This window comes from Dipodomys merriami, unplaced genomic scaffold (genome assembly GCF_024711535.1).
Source record: "Dipodomys merriami isolate MVZ:Mamm:240054 unplaced genomic scaffold, mDipMer1.0.p SCAF_13, whole genome shotgun sequence".
Lineage (NCBI taxonomy): Eukaryota > Metazoa > Chordata > Mammalia > Rodentia > Heteromyidae > Dipodomys > Dipodomys merriami.
The window spans coordinates 2,881,358-2,898,284 of NW_027202604.1; the positions used below are offsets into that span (position 1 = coordinate 2,881,358).

General features: G+C 38.6%; 1 protein-coding gene across 2 annotated transcripts in view; it reads right to left on the minus strand.

Annotated features, from left to right (window-relative positions):
• The window catches only part of Cacna2d3 (calcium voltage-gated channel auxiliary subunit alpha2delta 3), a 940,778-nt gene that overhangs the window by 166,303 nt on the left and 757,548 nt on the right, over positions 1-16,927 (minus strand). For both annotated transcript variants that reach the window (XM_070018501.1, XM_070018499.1), the window contains 2 exons: positions 16,691-16,812; positions 13,045-13,125 (listed from right to left, as the gene is read on the minus strand). In XM_070018501.1, coding sequence (XP_069874602.1) covers positions 13,045-13,125; positions 16,691-16,812 — 203 coding nt within the window. The remainder of the gene's footprint in view (positions 1-13,044; positions 13,126-16,690; positions 16,813-16,927) is intronic.

Here is a 16,927-nt window from a genome sequence, read left to right on the forward strand (position 1 = left end):
CCAGTTAGAATGGCAAAAATCAAGAACTCTAACAACAACAGATGCTGGAGGGGATGTGGACAGAAGGGAACCTTACTTCATTGTTGGTGGGAGTGTAAACTTGTTCAACCACTTTGGAAAGCAGTATGGAGGTTCCTCAAAAGACTTCACATAGAGCTTCCCTATGACCCAGAAATCCTACTTTTGGGCATTTACCCAAATGTTTACAAACAAGACCACACTAAAGCTACCAGCACAACTATGTTTATTGCAGCATTATTTACCATAGCTAAGATATGGAACCAACCCAGATGCCCTTCAGTAGATGAATGGATCAAGAAAATGTGGTATATATACACAATGGAATTCTATGCCTCCATCAGAAAGAATGACATTGCCCCATTTGTTAGGAAATGGAAAAAAATATATTAAGTGAAGTAAGCCAGGCCCAAAGAAACACAGGTCCCATGGTTTCTCTTATTTGCCATATCTAGTATATGTATGAGTCAAGCAGAAAAGGTCAGATAATGTGATGTTAGGAAAATGAACCCTTAGATATGTATTTTAATGTTTTTTTTCATGCATGTGTTTCTAACGCATTTACAAGATTATTTCTTTGTTGCTTTGTATGTCCCTCCCCCACAGTACAACCCCCACTTTCACTATATTTGATGTCAGTATAACTTGTGGAGGAGATGGGGAAAAAAACAAGTCGTTTAAGGATTCAGGTGGACCTGTTGCAACAATGAGAAGTACAAATTGTCATGTCAAAAAGGAGCTTTACAATGTCGGTGGGGGGGAGGGGGGGAAGGATTGGGTGGTGGCGGAGGGGGGAAGCTGGGAAGGGAGGTGAAGGGTAAACAAAGGAGGAGGCTGCAATGCTTGGTAAGAAATGTATGCATTATCCTGCCCATGTAATTGTAACCCCTCTGTACAGTATGTTCACAAATTAAAAAAAAAAAAGAAATCATAAAAGCCAGTCAAGTCTGATTTTGCTAATATGGTTATAAAGCAATGTAGTCAATATTTGAAGCTTCCAAGCAGTTGCTGCAATTGTCCAAGTATCAGGGATAAAGGAGTTAACTGGTATTGCAGAAAGCAATGACTAGCAGAGGAAGAAAACAGAGAATTAAAAATATATTAGGTGATTAACCAGGCACCAGTGGCTCATGCTTGTTATCCTAGCTCTTCAGCAGGCTGAAATGTAAGAATCACAGCTTGAAGCCAGCCCAGGCAGGAAAGTCCATGAGCTCTAATCTCCAATTAAGCACCCAAAATTCTGGAAGTGGAGTTGTGACTCAAGTGGTAGAGCACTAACCTTGAACACTGTCGGGGATAGTGCCCAGGCCCTGAGTTCAAACTTCAAGACCAGCACCAATATATACATATATACATATATATATAATATGTAATGTAAATATTATATATATGATGGTGAGTATGTGTGTATATATACACACACACGCATACACACACACTCTCTCTCTCTCTCTATATATATATAGAGAGAGAGAGAGAGAGAGAGTGTGTGTATGTGTGTGTGTGTGTGTGTGTGTGTGTGTGTGTGTGTGTGTGTGATGATATATTGGATTGGGGTGGTAAAGAAATGATGGACAGAGAATGCCAAGGGTGGAAGGAATAATAGTTTTGGTGATAGAAAGCCTCTGAGAACTTGTTTGAACTGAGACCTCTGAGAAATTATGGCAGCAGTGGTAAAGGTATCTGGTGGGCATGTGTATCTATTCTGCCAGCTATGTTGGAGTCATAGGTTGGAGGATTGTGGTCTCAAGTTGGCTCTTGGCAAAATATGGTATAACCCCTGTTTTCACTGCATTTGATGTTGGTATAATTTGTGGAGGGGAAGGGAAAAAACAAATGGTTTAAATAGGAATACAGGTGGACCCATTGCAACAATGAGATGTACAAGTCGTTATGTTGAAAAACAAATTTTACAACTTTGGGAGGGTGGGGGAGGGGGGAAGATGGGAAGGGATGGTCAGGGGAAACAAAGGAGGAGGCAACAATGCTTGATAAGAAATGTGCTCATTACCTTGCCCCATGTAATTGTAACCCCTCGGTACAGTATTTTCACAATAAATAAATCAATAAATCAATAAATCAGGAAAGTGATCAACATAGCCAATAGCTGATGGTAGAACATGAAACATCAACGTTTTACATTTGGGCTGGGAAGGTGGCTCAGTGGTAGAGCGCTTGCCTTGCATGCTTGATGTCCTGGGTTCCATTCCTCAGCACCATATAAGCCAAAAGAAAAAAGCTGGAAGTGGTGCTGTGGCTCAAGTGGTAGAGTGCTCACCTTGAGCTAAAGAGCTGAGGGACAGCACCCAGGCCCAGAGTTCAGGCCCCATGACCGACTCCCAAAAAAAACAAAAACAAAAAAAACCCTTTTACGTTTAACTTTGGACTCAGTAATGTGAAACTTATTGGTAACCTGGAACTTATTGGTAACTTATTGGTAACTTATTGGTAACTTGTATATAAAACCTGATTGGAATAGGTTCCAGAGAGAATGAAGGAGAGGATGGGGGAGGAGCATAATGGAATTAGAAGCAGTACAAGGTTAGGAGTTGTGCCTCAATGGTGGAACATCTATGTAACAAGGACAAAGCTCTGATATCAACCCTCAGTACTACTAAAAAAGGAATTAAAAACTATTAAAAGAATAAGTAATAAGTAATACAAATAAAATAATGTAACTGCAAAGTAATTTTGACTTGAAGACCTAAGTAACTAGATAAGCTAAAGTTTGGAAGGTGGTAGAAGTAGAAAAGCAGATCAAATGTCCACACATTATATTTCCATTCTGAAAGTTCCTGCTATTTAGAGAGGACCACATAGACCCATCTGCCCCAACTCGGTCTCATACCATTACACAGCTTGGCCTTGAATTGGGGGCTGACGTTCAGACACTGATCCTGACTTCATTTGGGTCTGTTCACTCAAAGGAGATTTTGGTGAGTGTAGACTTTGGGAAGTCATGGCAGCAGTACAGTGCCATTCCCATCTTAGCCTGACTAAAAACTATACCATGAGTAACATGGTCCTGAGGTGAGTGTCAACACATGTACACAGGCTCCTGTCACAGGCCTTACATCTGCTCCTCTCATTCCAGGGAGGGGAAAATGCTCATTGGCTCCTTTATCCTCCACAAGCCCTGCAGCATCAATCATATAGATTCCCATCTTAACTGAGATCAAAATCCCAACAAGGTCACTAGGAGATTTGCTGGGATAAAGGCAGTTAAATAAATCCCCAAATCTCTCATGAGCTATGTTGGAAAAAATCCCATAAAGTGTTTTCCACCAAATCAGGTGAGGGCATTTCTAAAGCTATTCCAAGCTTTATGCTGATTACACTTTCAGAGCTTCATAAGCTACCATAGAGATTAGCTAAATCACTGTCTTGACTGACAATGAGAATATATATTTTTAGAGAGCTGAGGATCTTTGATTGGTATTTCTGTGGAACCATATGTACAGAAAAGTTAGGTACGACCGAGTCCAACTTTGGATACAGGAAGTTCACTCACCTAAACATTCACTTCATTTTCATATGAGTAGATGAGATTGGTATGTGAACAAATGAGCATTGTTTTGTTTGTTTTAAATAGACTATGTGATATACTTAATAAAATATGGGATTTGGTGAGTCTTTTCCACAAATAGCCAGGCAATTTATATCCACCTATCGTTTTAGCCGGGTGCTGTCTACAGATGATGTGGATATTGATGCTGATCAGCACAGCTTCATTTACAATAATAGGTAACAGATAGCTGAGCAGAATATTTAAATAGCTCTTACACCTCAACAGTAGTCCAAATAACCCAATTTAAATATGAGGAAAGGATTTGAATAAATATTTCTCCGGAGAAGATATATGAATAGCAAGCAAGCACATGAAAAGATTCACAGGGTAAGTCGGTGAAATACAAATCACTTCATACATACCAAGATGGCTAAAATTTATAGACAGGTAATAATAAATGTTGGCTAGAATGTAGAAAATTGGAACTCTCATATTTTGCTGGTGGGGCTTGTAAAATGATACAGCAACAAAAGGAAACAGTTTCGCAATTCTTTTAAGTGCTGAAGGTAGCATTACCACATGATACAAACATTCAACTCCTAGTTGTCTGCCTATGGGAAAAGAAAATATGCCTACATTGCAACTTGTCAACATTTCAACATTACTAATAGCTAAAAGTATGTTAACCCAACCACCTATCAAGTTATGAATGACTGAATAAAATGTACATTCTTAAAATAGACAACAGAAAACGATGACATACCAATTCATGGTATACCACCGTCGCTCCTTGCACACATTACATTAAGTGAAAGAAGACAGTCACAAAAGGTCACATGTTATACAATTTCATTGATCTGAAATATCCACAAATAGCATAAGGGGGAGGAGGATTCATGCAAAGTTCTGTTGGGAATCGTTCTTTCTAAAGTCAGATTGTAGTGACAGGTGTACTTTCTGTTCATATATTAAGAACAAATAAATTGTAGACTTATAATAGGTAAATTTTTGTTATACATGATATAGCTCAGAAATACAGTAAAAAACAAAACAATAAAATAGATTGAAGACTAGATTTGACTCCATAGCTTATAGTTTCCAAACCAGTACTCAAGAGCATTGGTTCAAGTTTTAATATAAAAGATATCAAGAAACTATCACGATACCCTCACATTCAAGGTTTCACAGAGAATAATGTATGGAATAAAGCACTGGCTAGTGAATGGTAGTCAATTTAAAAAACAGTGGTCATTCTTAACAATGAATGTGACAGCAATAATCATTTGACAGCTAAGGATTGGTGAGCACTTATCTGTAAGAATTCACTTTCTCTCTTTCTTTATATATTGTATATGTAACATATGCACTAATATATGCACATATGTTGCATACATATATATGGTAAAATAAAGTTGCTGTTTCTCTAAATCTACATCATTTATTGAGAGTAGGAATCAGAGGGAATCTCCAAAACAAATTAAATCTAGGTGAGAAACATTCCAATTGGTTAATGCCATTCTTTTTCTATTTGATGAAGTAATTTCAATCTGTAAAACCTCAAGCTATTAGAAATCCAAAGTATAATGAATTTTCAAATAAAAAGTCAAAGGTGGGGTGCAGAGAGGGAGAAGGGATGGTTTGGGTTCCTAAATACTGAGTTCCCATAGACCTCACTTCCAAATCCACCATGACCTGAAGAAGAGTACCTTGCCATTTCAGTGTATAAATCCTTGAGGCATAGAACCTGTTACCCCAGAATTCTGCTGTTGAGGTTCTCATGGAGGATATGCTGGGGCTTTTGACAAGGTTTATAAAGAGACAGTGACTATTGGGAGTGAGTACCTGGGAGAGTTAGTGTGATGGATCCAGTTTCTCAGGACTTGGGCTATTTTTATGCCTAGGACAATAATCCTCAGTGTGCCCTTGTCACTGGCTACTGTGCCTTTCTGAACAGCTGTTCTGACCCTGAAATTCTGCTGTATATGGCAAATACAGCACAATATATAACTGCAAGAGTATTCCATTTCCATGAAATTTGCCATTGTCAGTTTTACTGACTTAGGCCTACCTCCTTTTGTCTTTGAATTGTACACAGAAATCGTGGGACAAAGGGTGAACTAATTCTGCAGTGATACTCACTAGACACTTTGTTGAAAATGAACTATACAACTTGGGGGGAGGGAAGAAGGGAAGGGAAAAACTGGGAGAAAATGAAGGAGGAGGTGACACTATTCAAAAAGAAATGTACTCATTACCTGACTTATGTAACTGTAACCCCTCTGAACATAACCTTTACAACAAAAATTTTAAAAAAATAAAGATTTGAAGTCTTCAAAACAATAAAAATAAAATGATAAATACCAAACACAAAAAGTTCCACCTTGCAGATTATTATTTACAGCAAACTTAACGTGGATTCTCCACTCCCCCTGGGTCACCTAGCCATCTGACCAGCAGCTTTGCCTTTGGATCCTGGTAAAGGCTCTCAGACTCCAAGATATTCACTCAATTTCCCAGTACCCACCTGGAACAGGGGCTCATTGCAAGGAATCTCATTTCAGATTGGTTTAAAATTCTTGGAGAAATCAGTTTCTTCTGTTTGGAGTGCTCCTCCCACACAGAACACATGTCACTCCCTGGGTGAGGCCTCCACTATATACCCCTACATGCATATATGCACCTGAGACTGAATGTGCATTTTGTCCTTCTGCCACTGCCAAGCACCTTCCATCTCTTTATCTTGCTCTATTTTCTACAGAGCGTATCCCTCCCTCCCTCCCTCCCTCCCTCCCTCCCTCCCTCCCTCCCTTCTTCCTTCCTTCCTTCCTTCCTTCCTTCCTTCCTTCCTTCCTTCCTTCCTTCCTTCCTTCCTTCCTTTTTTTCCTTCCTCCCTCCCTCCCAATTTCCCTCCTTTCCTCCAACTTCCCTCCCCCTCACTCCTTTCCTTCTCTTGGCAGCAGCATACCAGGCTTGGTGGTTTCAGGGGTGCAGCAGGGTGGATGGATTCATCCTTGGGCTGTCACTCCAGCCTCTTAGGCAAAGCCCCACCCCCACCGCACCCAGCCACTGCATTACCCTTCAGCCTGTTGTTTCATTCTGCACTGCTTTCTGGCTACTTGTTCACAGCTACAGCCTTAGCACTACATACGTAGTAGGTATGAAATATACATATTTATTGGATGGTTTAACTATGATGGGTGATTCTTTTAAAAACTAACCTATATGAGAAATACTGAATTTAAAATACTAGGAACTGAAGTTTGCCTGTTACTTTAACCTGGAGTTTCTTGAACTCTCCATGGCTTACATTTTGAACCAAACCATTCTTCATGTGTTTCATGGAATGTTTGGTGCCGTTCCTGGACCTTCACCCAGGAGATGCCAGTAGCAGTCCCCAATCAGTAATGAAAATAAAGAATGGTTCTAGATGTTGACCAATGTCTCTTAGGGAAGACCAATCCCCATATAGGAAAACCATTTATTCAATCAATATTAACTTTTGTGAAGATAAAACAATGTATTTGTCCACATTTCACAAATTAGACATTTGTGATACATGACACAGTCCTGACATGCAAGTTAATTCATACATACCAAATATGTGAAATCCCACCAAAGAAATATTTTGCCATTAATATTCAGGCAACTCTTAAGTAGAACTCACATTAAATAACTTTAACCCATCACCTATTCAAATGATGAAAACGAAGGCTTACCTTCATTACAGTGCTTTGAATTATGTAAATAAGACCACATAATCCCCATTTTCAAATTTTCCCCATGAAGGAATATAATATAATCTGTATTCCTTATAAAGGAACAAGCTAATGGATCAGGACCACCCCCAATACTACAAAAAATATCACTCATATTTGTGATTTAAAAGAATAAAATTGGGGTACATAAATCATATCTTATTGAAGCTATCTGAAAAGAGCTGTTTCTACAAGAAATCAATATTTAATAGTCTTTTATTTGGCCTGCTAATAATCAACTGTTATTCTAAGCTTTATGTTAGATACTCAGATCTTAGATAACATCACATACTGATGCAGAGATGACTATTGGTTGCCGTTAGAATGAGATAATTTTTCTATTCCTTGAATCTACAGGGCTATATTGTATTACTGTGGTGTGGGCTGAAATTCAGCAGCTGAGAATGCCTTTTAGAGTTTTAGTTAGATATAGTAACTGTATTTTCTCAGCAGTGAATTCTGTCAGCTTTGTAACTACATATACAAATAACAATGAAGGTAATCTTCCTTGAATCATTTATCCTATGGTATTTCTCACCCTCTACTATGTAGTAGCCATTGTACTTGGCACTGACAATAGGAAAGATAATTGGAGAGTCCTTGCCCTAGAGAGTTTACACTTATTTAAGAAATCAAAATGGAATCTTGTTAAGAGTGAGTTTAGATCTTGATATGTAAAGATGTACATTTTAAGGCAAATAATTCAGAAATCATTATGTATTACTTTAAAAATTGCTTAACAAAAGTTGAGATTGGCTACTTTGTATTTGTCATAGAAAATCTACAAGATGAGTAGGGCAGCCAGAAGAGAGGTCAAGAGGATGAAGAAGCTACCCACATGGTCACAACTTCTATCCTAGCTCAAACCTCCCCTCCCCTGAGTGCATTTCTGAACCTTTTCTAGGTCATTATTACTAGCATGGTGGAAGCCTGGAAGGCTACAGGGCTTACAGTCTCTCACTAAGAGTACAGAATTACTACCATGATCTAGGTAATTTATGGAACTCAGGTCAACATTAAGTAAGATCAGTTTGTATGTGTTCCATTCAATTTATAAAACCTTTACAGAGATCAATCTACCACTATCCAAATACCCCCATTGGGCTATGCCTTGAGGGTCAAAGATTAAAAAGAACAAACCTCTAGGACCTTTCAAATAACCATATAATTGTTTAGTTCATTAACTCTTATATAGACATGGCTTTTACTTAGCTGCTATTTTATAGCCCTATGGGGGGGGAGGGGTGTCAGTTACAGAGCCTGGTTATTATTCATTGATAGCTACAGTGCCCAGCAAAAGCAGGAGCTCAGGGGATATTTACAGAATAAGTGAACAAATTTAATAAAGTGAACTGAAGATTAAAAATTGCCTATCCCTAATATTTTTATATATCTTTATATCCAAGTATTTTCCTATTTGTTCTTTCATTTTATCCTTAAATTCACACAGAGTAACTCAAGGAAGCTACTATTATGCATGGACTTGTAAGGACAAGATCACACATTTAGTAACATAGAGCAAATGGAAAATTCATGTGCACTACACAGTCTAAGGTTTCAACAATAATAGAAAAATGGATTAGTGGCCTAACACCTATGGAAAGTTCCAGGGCTCTGAAGATACTGAGTTGACCAAAAGAAAGGCCCTGCTACTTCTTTCTCTGTAGTAGGAAATCAATTAACAAAATAGAGCACACTAGTGACAGCTGGAGGGTTGGCAAAGTCCTCAAGGGGAGGACAGTAAGCAATATCATAGGCTAAGATGGATGGGACTCGTTCATACACCGAGGCTGACTCACAAAGGAAATCCTGCCCAGTTTGACTAGCCTTTCTTCAAAGGTGTCACTGACAGATGAGCATCTAAATGCTTTTGTTTCAAAAAGAAAACAAGGGAAAAAAAGAGAAGGAAGGAGGGAAAGAAGGGAGGAAACACGGAAGGAAGGAAGGGAGGAAACATGGAAGGAAGGAAGGAAGGAAGGAAGGAAGGAAGGAAGGAAGGAAGGAAGGAAGGAAGAAGGAAGGAAGGAAGGAAGGAAGGAAGGAAGGAAGGAAGGAAGGAAGGAAGGAAGGACTGAGCTCTCTTTGTATTCCAAACAGGCATATATAGCAATGAACATGTAGATAATGACTCAAGCCAGGAGTTGGGCAGGTCTTTTAAAGGAGTCCTTCAGAATTATTTGCAAAATTGAACAGTTTTTCTTTCAGATAAATTTCAAAACTGAACACAATAATTGAATTGAAAACTCCAAATTCCTGCCCATGGGCTGTCTCCCATCTGCTGTTAGGGGAATGCTATGGGAGAAGCCTGTTCTCATATTCATCTTCATCTGCCAAACAAGCTTTTCCCCAATCAAAATGGTTCTTTCAGTTATAGAATGGTAAATATTGTATGTTCAATTTGAGGGAAGTACACAGAGGAATGTTGTAGAACCTGATCACACAGGGACATGAGGTTGGGTAAAAGTCAGTGAAGCACAGGGACCAGAGAGGCTGCCCTTCTTTGGGAGCCAGTAAGGTCCCTTAAGGTCACTTCCTTCATTGGAGTTGTGTCCATGGCAGCCTTCAAGATCAAAACCATACAATACTGTTTTATCTCACGGCTATCAAACAATTGGGAAAAGAAGGTTAATAATCACTAACTTTAAAAGGTTCAAAATCAATACATTTTCCTAAGAATGGCCGAGACATATCAAAAAATGCTCACCCTCTCTAGCCATAAAGGAAATGCAAATGGGGGGGGCAGGGGGGATGGGATGGGAAGGGGAAACAAAGGAGGAGGCTACAATGCTTGATAAGAAATGTACTCATTATCTTGCCCATGTAATTGTAACCCCTCTGTACAGTATTTTCACACACAAAAAAAAATAACTGTGTTAAAAAAAAAGAAATGCAAATCAAAACAACATTGAGATTCCACCTCACCCCAGTTAGAATGGCTATAATCAAGAACTCTAACAACAACAGATGCTGGAGGAGATGTGACCAGAAGGGAACCCTACTACATTGTTGGTGGGAGTGTAAACTTGTTCAACCACTTTGGAAAGCAGTATGAAGGTTGCTCAAAAGACTCCATATAGAGCTCCCCTATGACTCAGCAATCTCATTTGTGCATTTACCCAAATGATCAGAAACAAGATCATACTAAAGCTACCAGCACAACTATGTTTATTGCAGCATTATTTACTATATCTAAGATATGGAACCAACCCAGATGCCCCTCAGTAGATGAATGGATCAAGAAAATGTGACATATATTATATATATATATATATATATATATATATATATGAATTCTATGCCTCCATCAGAAAGAATGGCATCGCCCCATTTGATAGGAAATAGAAAGACTTGGAAAAATTATATTAAGTGAAGTAAGCCAGGCCCAAAGAAACATAGGTCCCATGGTTTCCCTTATTTGCAATAACCAGTATATGTCTAGGACAAGCAGAAAAGGTCAAAAGCTATGCACATATGACCAGATAAGATGATGTTAAGCAAAATGAACCCCATGATAGGGACACAAGTGGTTTTTTTCTTTCTTGCTATTGTTTCTAATATTTCTAATGTACCATGTGATTTTTGTTTCTTTGTATGTTCCTCCCCCACAGTATAACCCCTATTTTCACTGATTTGATGTTGGTACCATGCATCTTGTATATATACTTCTCTAATTTGGGGAAGGGAAGGGAAAAAACAAATGCTTAAATAGGGGTACAGGTTGACCCATTGTAACAATGAGGTGCACAAGACACTATGTTGAAAAATGAACTTAACAACTTGGTAGGGGTGAGGAGTTGGGGAGGTGGGAGGGAAGGGATGGTAAGGGAAAAACAAAGGAGGAGGTAACAATGCTCAATAGGAAATGTACTCATTACCTTGCTCATGTAACTGTAACCCCTCTGTACAGTATTTTTATAATAAAAATGTATAAAAAAGAACTATAAAATAAATAAATAAATAAATAAATACACTTTCCCAAATGACCTTGCGTCTTGGCCTTGCTCTGTAATTATCTTCTAAACACGGGGACCAACTGACACACAGTTAGAAGCAACAAGTAGAAGGATGCCTCTCCAACCCACTCAAGGTGAGCCAAACTCTGTCTCGTGACCTGCTTGTGGTTTCTAGCCAGCTATGTAACTCAATAACAAAACATCAGGCCATTTTTAAGATACATGATCTCCATTAGCCTGGATACACAGTTCCCTGGCTAAGTTCACATTTCATTCAAGCTCAGCCAAATAGGTATTTATTTAAAAAAGAAGGCATTTAGCAATACTGGAAAATAGTTTGTAAACTTGCACAGAGGTAGTCATAAGTGACTTTAGGATATAGTCAGAGCATCCTTGATAATCCCTGAATAAGAAACAGAAAGAGTCTTAAAGAGAAATTATGAACCAGATACACAGCTATGGCCCAACCACATCTTTGACAACTGTTGCTTATGCCTCCAGCCCCTGGGAGATAACATGACTCCAGAATTAGCTGGCCAGGACAGCCTGGAGGTAAGCAAGTCTGACCTTCTTTAAGCAAAAATAAATCTCGCTGAGTTAAATGATCCTGTCTCCTTCTTTCCTCCAGGAACATGAGGCATTAAGTGACAAAATTAGAAGACAGCAGTCGTGAATCCTCTGAGCCCATATCTCCTGCCTGATTAATGATAGGTCTGCCTAATTCAAGATAAGCTTCAGGTCAGATACATAAGACTGTCTTCCTTGTCATGTCCAATAACCAAAGAAAAACCAGGGTGACTATCCCCAGATCTTTCAATCCCTATTAATATAATCATGAAGCACAAACTAAGTCAGAAAGAGAGTGGAGGAAAAAGCAGTATTTTCAAGCCAAAAAACAACCACTTCAAACAGGTCTGCTTCTCTGTTCCATTCAAACTCCTTTCCACAAGTTATCATGATATGCAAAGACACAGGTGTTGATGTTCTAAGTCATGCTAAAGAACAACTTAATGAGGGAGGCTACCCGGAAACAAATGACTCCCTTAGGTGAACCTAGCCTGTATCTGGAGAGTGCTTGGAGTGTACCATTCATCCATCAACCAGTGAATCCAAAAATTATATATCAGAAAGAGACCATGTGCCAGACGTGCTCTTAGGCTTTGTTTTTGTCAACAGCTGTCCTCAAAGGAGGGCTTGTGGCAGTTTTCAGCCCCGTAGGCCAAAAACCACTAATGAAACTCTCCAGCCAGCAACAAATGTCTGCTGACACTCATGGGAGATGAGAGAAATAGGAAAAGCCAGAAACAGAGATATTTTCCCCCCTCACAATTCAAACTCATTTGCAAAATGTTTTGGCTTTTCCCTGTTTACAAATCCAACACCTGCAGACACATCTAACTCTAATTCAGGAGGGAGAAGTCTTGGTCTCTCAGACAAGGGCATATTTCAGCTAATTTGTGCCTACAACAAACCCACAATGTCCTTATGTGTCCATTGTCAGCCTAATGATACAGACATTGAAGATCTGGTGTTTATTTCAATGAACTTTACCTACTGTCACTCTTTAGTGCATATTCCAACTATCTCCTATAGGCTCCAAGTTGAACAGAAACCCTGGAAAAAAAATTCTGCCTTTATGTCAAACATAACCATTCTTCACAGTTTGGTTTGGAGGAGGCACCACCAAGATGAGAAAGAAGCTCCTTTGAAACTGGCTGTTAGGAGAATAAACATGGTGCATAGAAGCAATTGTCTGGCTAGGTGAACAGAGACCCTGCTCGAGTTCTACTCACTGAGATCCATTGTTTACCTGCCACCACGGGAGACTTCCGTTCATCCAGGAGTTGGATGGAGGTACTTGCTGTCACCACATTGCTTTTGTTGACTGTTCCTATAAAAAGAGAAACCACCACAACAAAAATGGAGATGCATATAGTCTACACCTAAAAAGAGTAATCATGTTGGCTCACAGCCAACAATTCTGCAAATTGATCTGGAGTTCCATTACCCAAGTCCAGAGTGTTCTGGGCTAGGGACATTCTATCTACTCTATCGGGCCCATATTAGTGCTAGAAGCAGTGTGCCAACTTCTAGTCACTATAATGGAGCAATGTCCAGTTCTTCACGGTAAAATCTTTGACCCCCAAGGGGGGAACACAGATTTCTGTCCTTGCGGCTAATTGTAATGGTTACTATGTGAGTGGTGCTACGGATAACACCTCTCTAAACAGAGCTACATGAAAGAGAATTCTGAAATTATGATACAATAAATTGGTCACTGTGATTCTGATTCATAAGGTTAATCTTAATTGATCTATTACGGTATAATTTCAAACCTAGCTTTCCTGAGCAAAACCATTTTAAACACAGAGAGACCTGGAATGAAATCTTTATTCCAAATTTTTTTTAATGCAGTGACATTATAGTACTAGTGTCAAAAGTTTTCCTATTATTCACAATGGTTACAATACTAATGAGTTAAAACATGCTGAGCACAAATTCAGAAGGCCCACAGTTAATAATCGTTAGCCCAGTGACTACATCAGGAAAAAAAAAAAACCCTCCAAGAATGTGAGTTGAATGGAATCCAATTGAATTGTAAAGCAGAGAAGGTAAACCTGAGTTAGAATATAATTATAGACAAAGTAATTGGGAATTTTCTCACTGACCAAGCAATAATAAAACCTTTTCAAAGGTAGGTATTCACAGGGTCATAAGCAAATATACACAACCATGTTGGCTAATGTATGGTATACACAGAGGAGGAGTGCAATGGTCCTTTGAACAACTGACTTGAAGTTTAAAAGATGAATATCAGGAAGCAGATATATGTATTAGGGGAGAGTTGAAGGGAGATAAAGGCAGACAAATGAAGAGAGGAAGGGTGGAAAAATGCAGTCAGAAAATTCAATGGACATATGTGAAAATGGACTGAGGTAACTTGAAGGTATGAGTAGGGTTGGAAGAGATTGGGGAAAATGATAAAGGGGTGGAATTGATCAAGACGCATTGTACTTCTAAACTGATTTATTGAATGATAATTCCTTTCTACAATTACTTAAAGATTATAAAAATATAATTTAAAAAAGATGCATTGTTCTTATAAACTGACATGTTAAATTGAAACCCCTTACAATTACTTAAATAAAAACCATATAAATAAAAAGTAAAAATACAAAAGAAATTAAAAGCAAAACAAAAAATAGATATGCAACATAAAGGAGAGAGAGCATTTACCACAATGACTTGCAATGACTTGTACTTAGTGACTTCAGAGATTTTCCTTGAATGTCTAGGAGCCATGAAACACTCAAAGATGGTTACATTATCATAACTTTAATATAAATAAGGTAAGTTTCTTTGATGACATAATTAAATTAAGAGTTTCATGAAAATTTCAGTTCTCCAAAATAAATATGACAAAAATTTTAATGAATCAGAATTTCAAAGAAACATAGGTCCCATGGTTTCCTTTATTTGCAATAACTAGTATATGTTTGAGTCAAGAAGAAAAGGTCAGATAAGTTGATGTTAGGGGAATGAACCCCAAGATAAGCATTCAAATGTTTTTTTCCCTTTCATGCAATTGTTTCTATCACATTTGTAAGATGATTTGTAAGATGATTGCTTTGTATGTCCCTCCCCCACAGTATAATCCATACTTTCACTGTATTTGATGTTGGTATAATTTGTGGAGGGGAAGGGAAAAAAACCAAATCATTTAACTAAGGATACAGGTGGACCCATTGCAACAATGAGATGTACAAGTCCTTATGTCGAAAAACGAACTTAACAACTTTGGTGGGGGGTGGAGGTGGGGGGAGGATCAGGTGGGAGTAGGGGAGGAGGATGGGAAGGGATGGGAAGGGGAAACAACGAGGAGAGGAGACAACAATGCTTGATAAGAAATGTACTTGTTATCTTGCCCATGTAATTGTAACTCCTCTGTATGGCATTCTCACAATAAAAAAAAGACATAAAATAGAAAAGCTGAAAAAAAAGAATTTCTTTTGTGCAGACATAATTTTTTTAAGGAAAAACAGTGGATGACAAGGCAAACAACATATGCAAGTGAATATGTGAAGCATTTGGGAGTATTCTATGTAGCCTGGTCAAAATCAACTCTATCACAGAATGATTTCAGTTCAGAGTCAGAAGGACAACAAGCTAAATTCTACTTTTTTCTTTATAGGATTGTGACAAACAAAAGATGAGATAGAAAATTATGTTATTGTTCATAAGTTTGCAGTATAAAAACGTTCACTGTGTCTTAGTTGTTATTTCCAGCTATAGTGTGATACAGATGAACATTTAAAAAGGATCCAGACTGGGTATAAAGCACACTTGGGTGAGAGCATCTTTATCCAGGGGCCTATCAGCAAATTGATCACACTCAAAGACTCAATCTGGAAAGGAACTCAGTAGATGATCTAGTCACAACTTGTACCTCACAAGAGAATTTTACCACTTTCCCTTGAATACGTCCATTAATGAGAGATTATTTTCCTAATAAGCCCATTCCACTAACTCTTGTCAATATGGCTTTTACAAGTTTCTGAAACATTTTCATTCATGGAAATGAGAAAAGATGAAGAGAGTAGGAAGTTGACACTAGGCATTGGACAGCTTCCATTAGGGATAAATTAGGGAGGCATTTAGGAGATTAACATAAAGAGCCCTATTATAAAATTCCATTACACATCGAACTTTTCAGAGTTTATAGAATTAGTTTTCATTCATATCTGAAGTTTCTAATGCCTAATAGAGAGCTTCACACAGAATAAGCATCAAAAAATGCCAACTGCGGGAGACAGCCACAGAAAACTGTAAAGCATTTCCAATGTGATTTGCTTCTAATACTAGTTGGAATAAGATAGCACTCAGATCTTCTTTAATGGAGGAGATGACTATTTCATGACATCATAACGTCTACAGAATGTAAAAATCATCAGCCACATAGCTTTCATTGGTTGTTCTGCAGCCCTCAGTCAAGAAAGCAGATTGTGCACTAAAAGCTCTGGCCTTCTGCATAACAGTTTAGATCAGATAGGGATCTAAGGACCTTTGAAGTGATGAAAGTGACTGAAGGTTCTGGCAAACTGTCTAAACTTTCTCTTGCATAGGGCCAAACGGCATTAAAAACAAATCAACTGAGAAGATTGCATTCAAATTCCACAGGGTTGCAAAATACTGGCCCTGCTTCCTAAAACACCCTCTGCATAATTTGGTAAAGTATGATTTTATTTATGCGGATGGAATGGGTCACCAGTTTGGAGCTCTCAGTATTCAGCACTGGCTCTGGAGAATTTGGCTCCTCTTGGCATTTGCCAGCGCTGCCCTCTTCCCCTCTCCCCTGTTCCCTCCCTCCACCCCATCCCCCTGCTTCCCTACTCTGCATAATGCCCAGGCCAGTAGGATCAAATAGAGACAGTCTTATCTCCCAGAAGGACACCCACCTGTGCTGAAAGGGATTGAGTAGACGAAGCTCCCAGGGATCTGCTCAGCAGCTCTTCGGTACCAGAGAGGGAAATGGTCTGCATTAAAAATGTTTTCTTTGTCTCCAGCTTTGAGGAAGTCCCTGAAAATGGATACGAAGAGCACTGTATTGATCAAGGTCAAAGTGGACACAGTACAGGTAACAATCTTTGTCAGAATAAAAGTAGGGATGGCTTTTAGAAACCCAACTTGTCTTT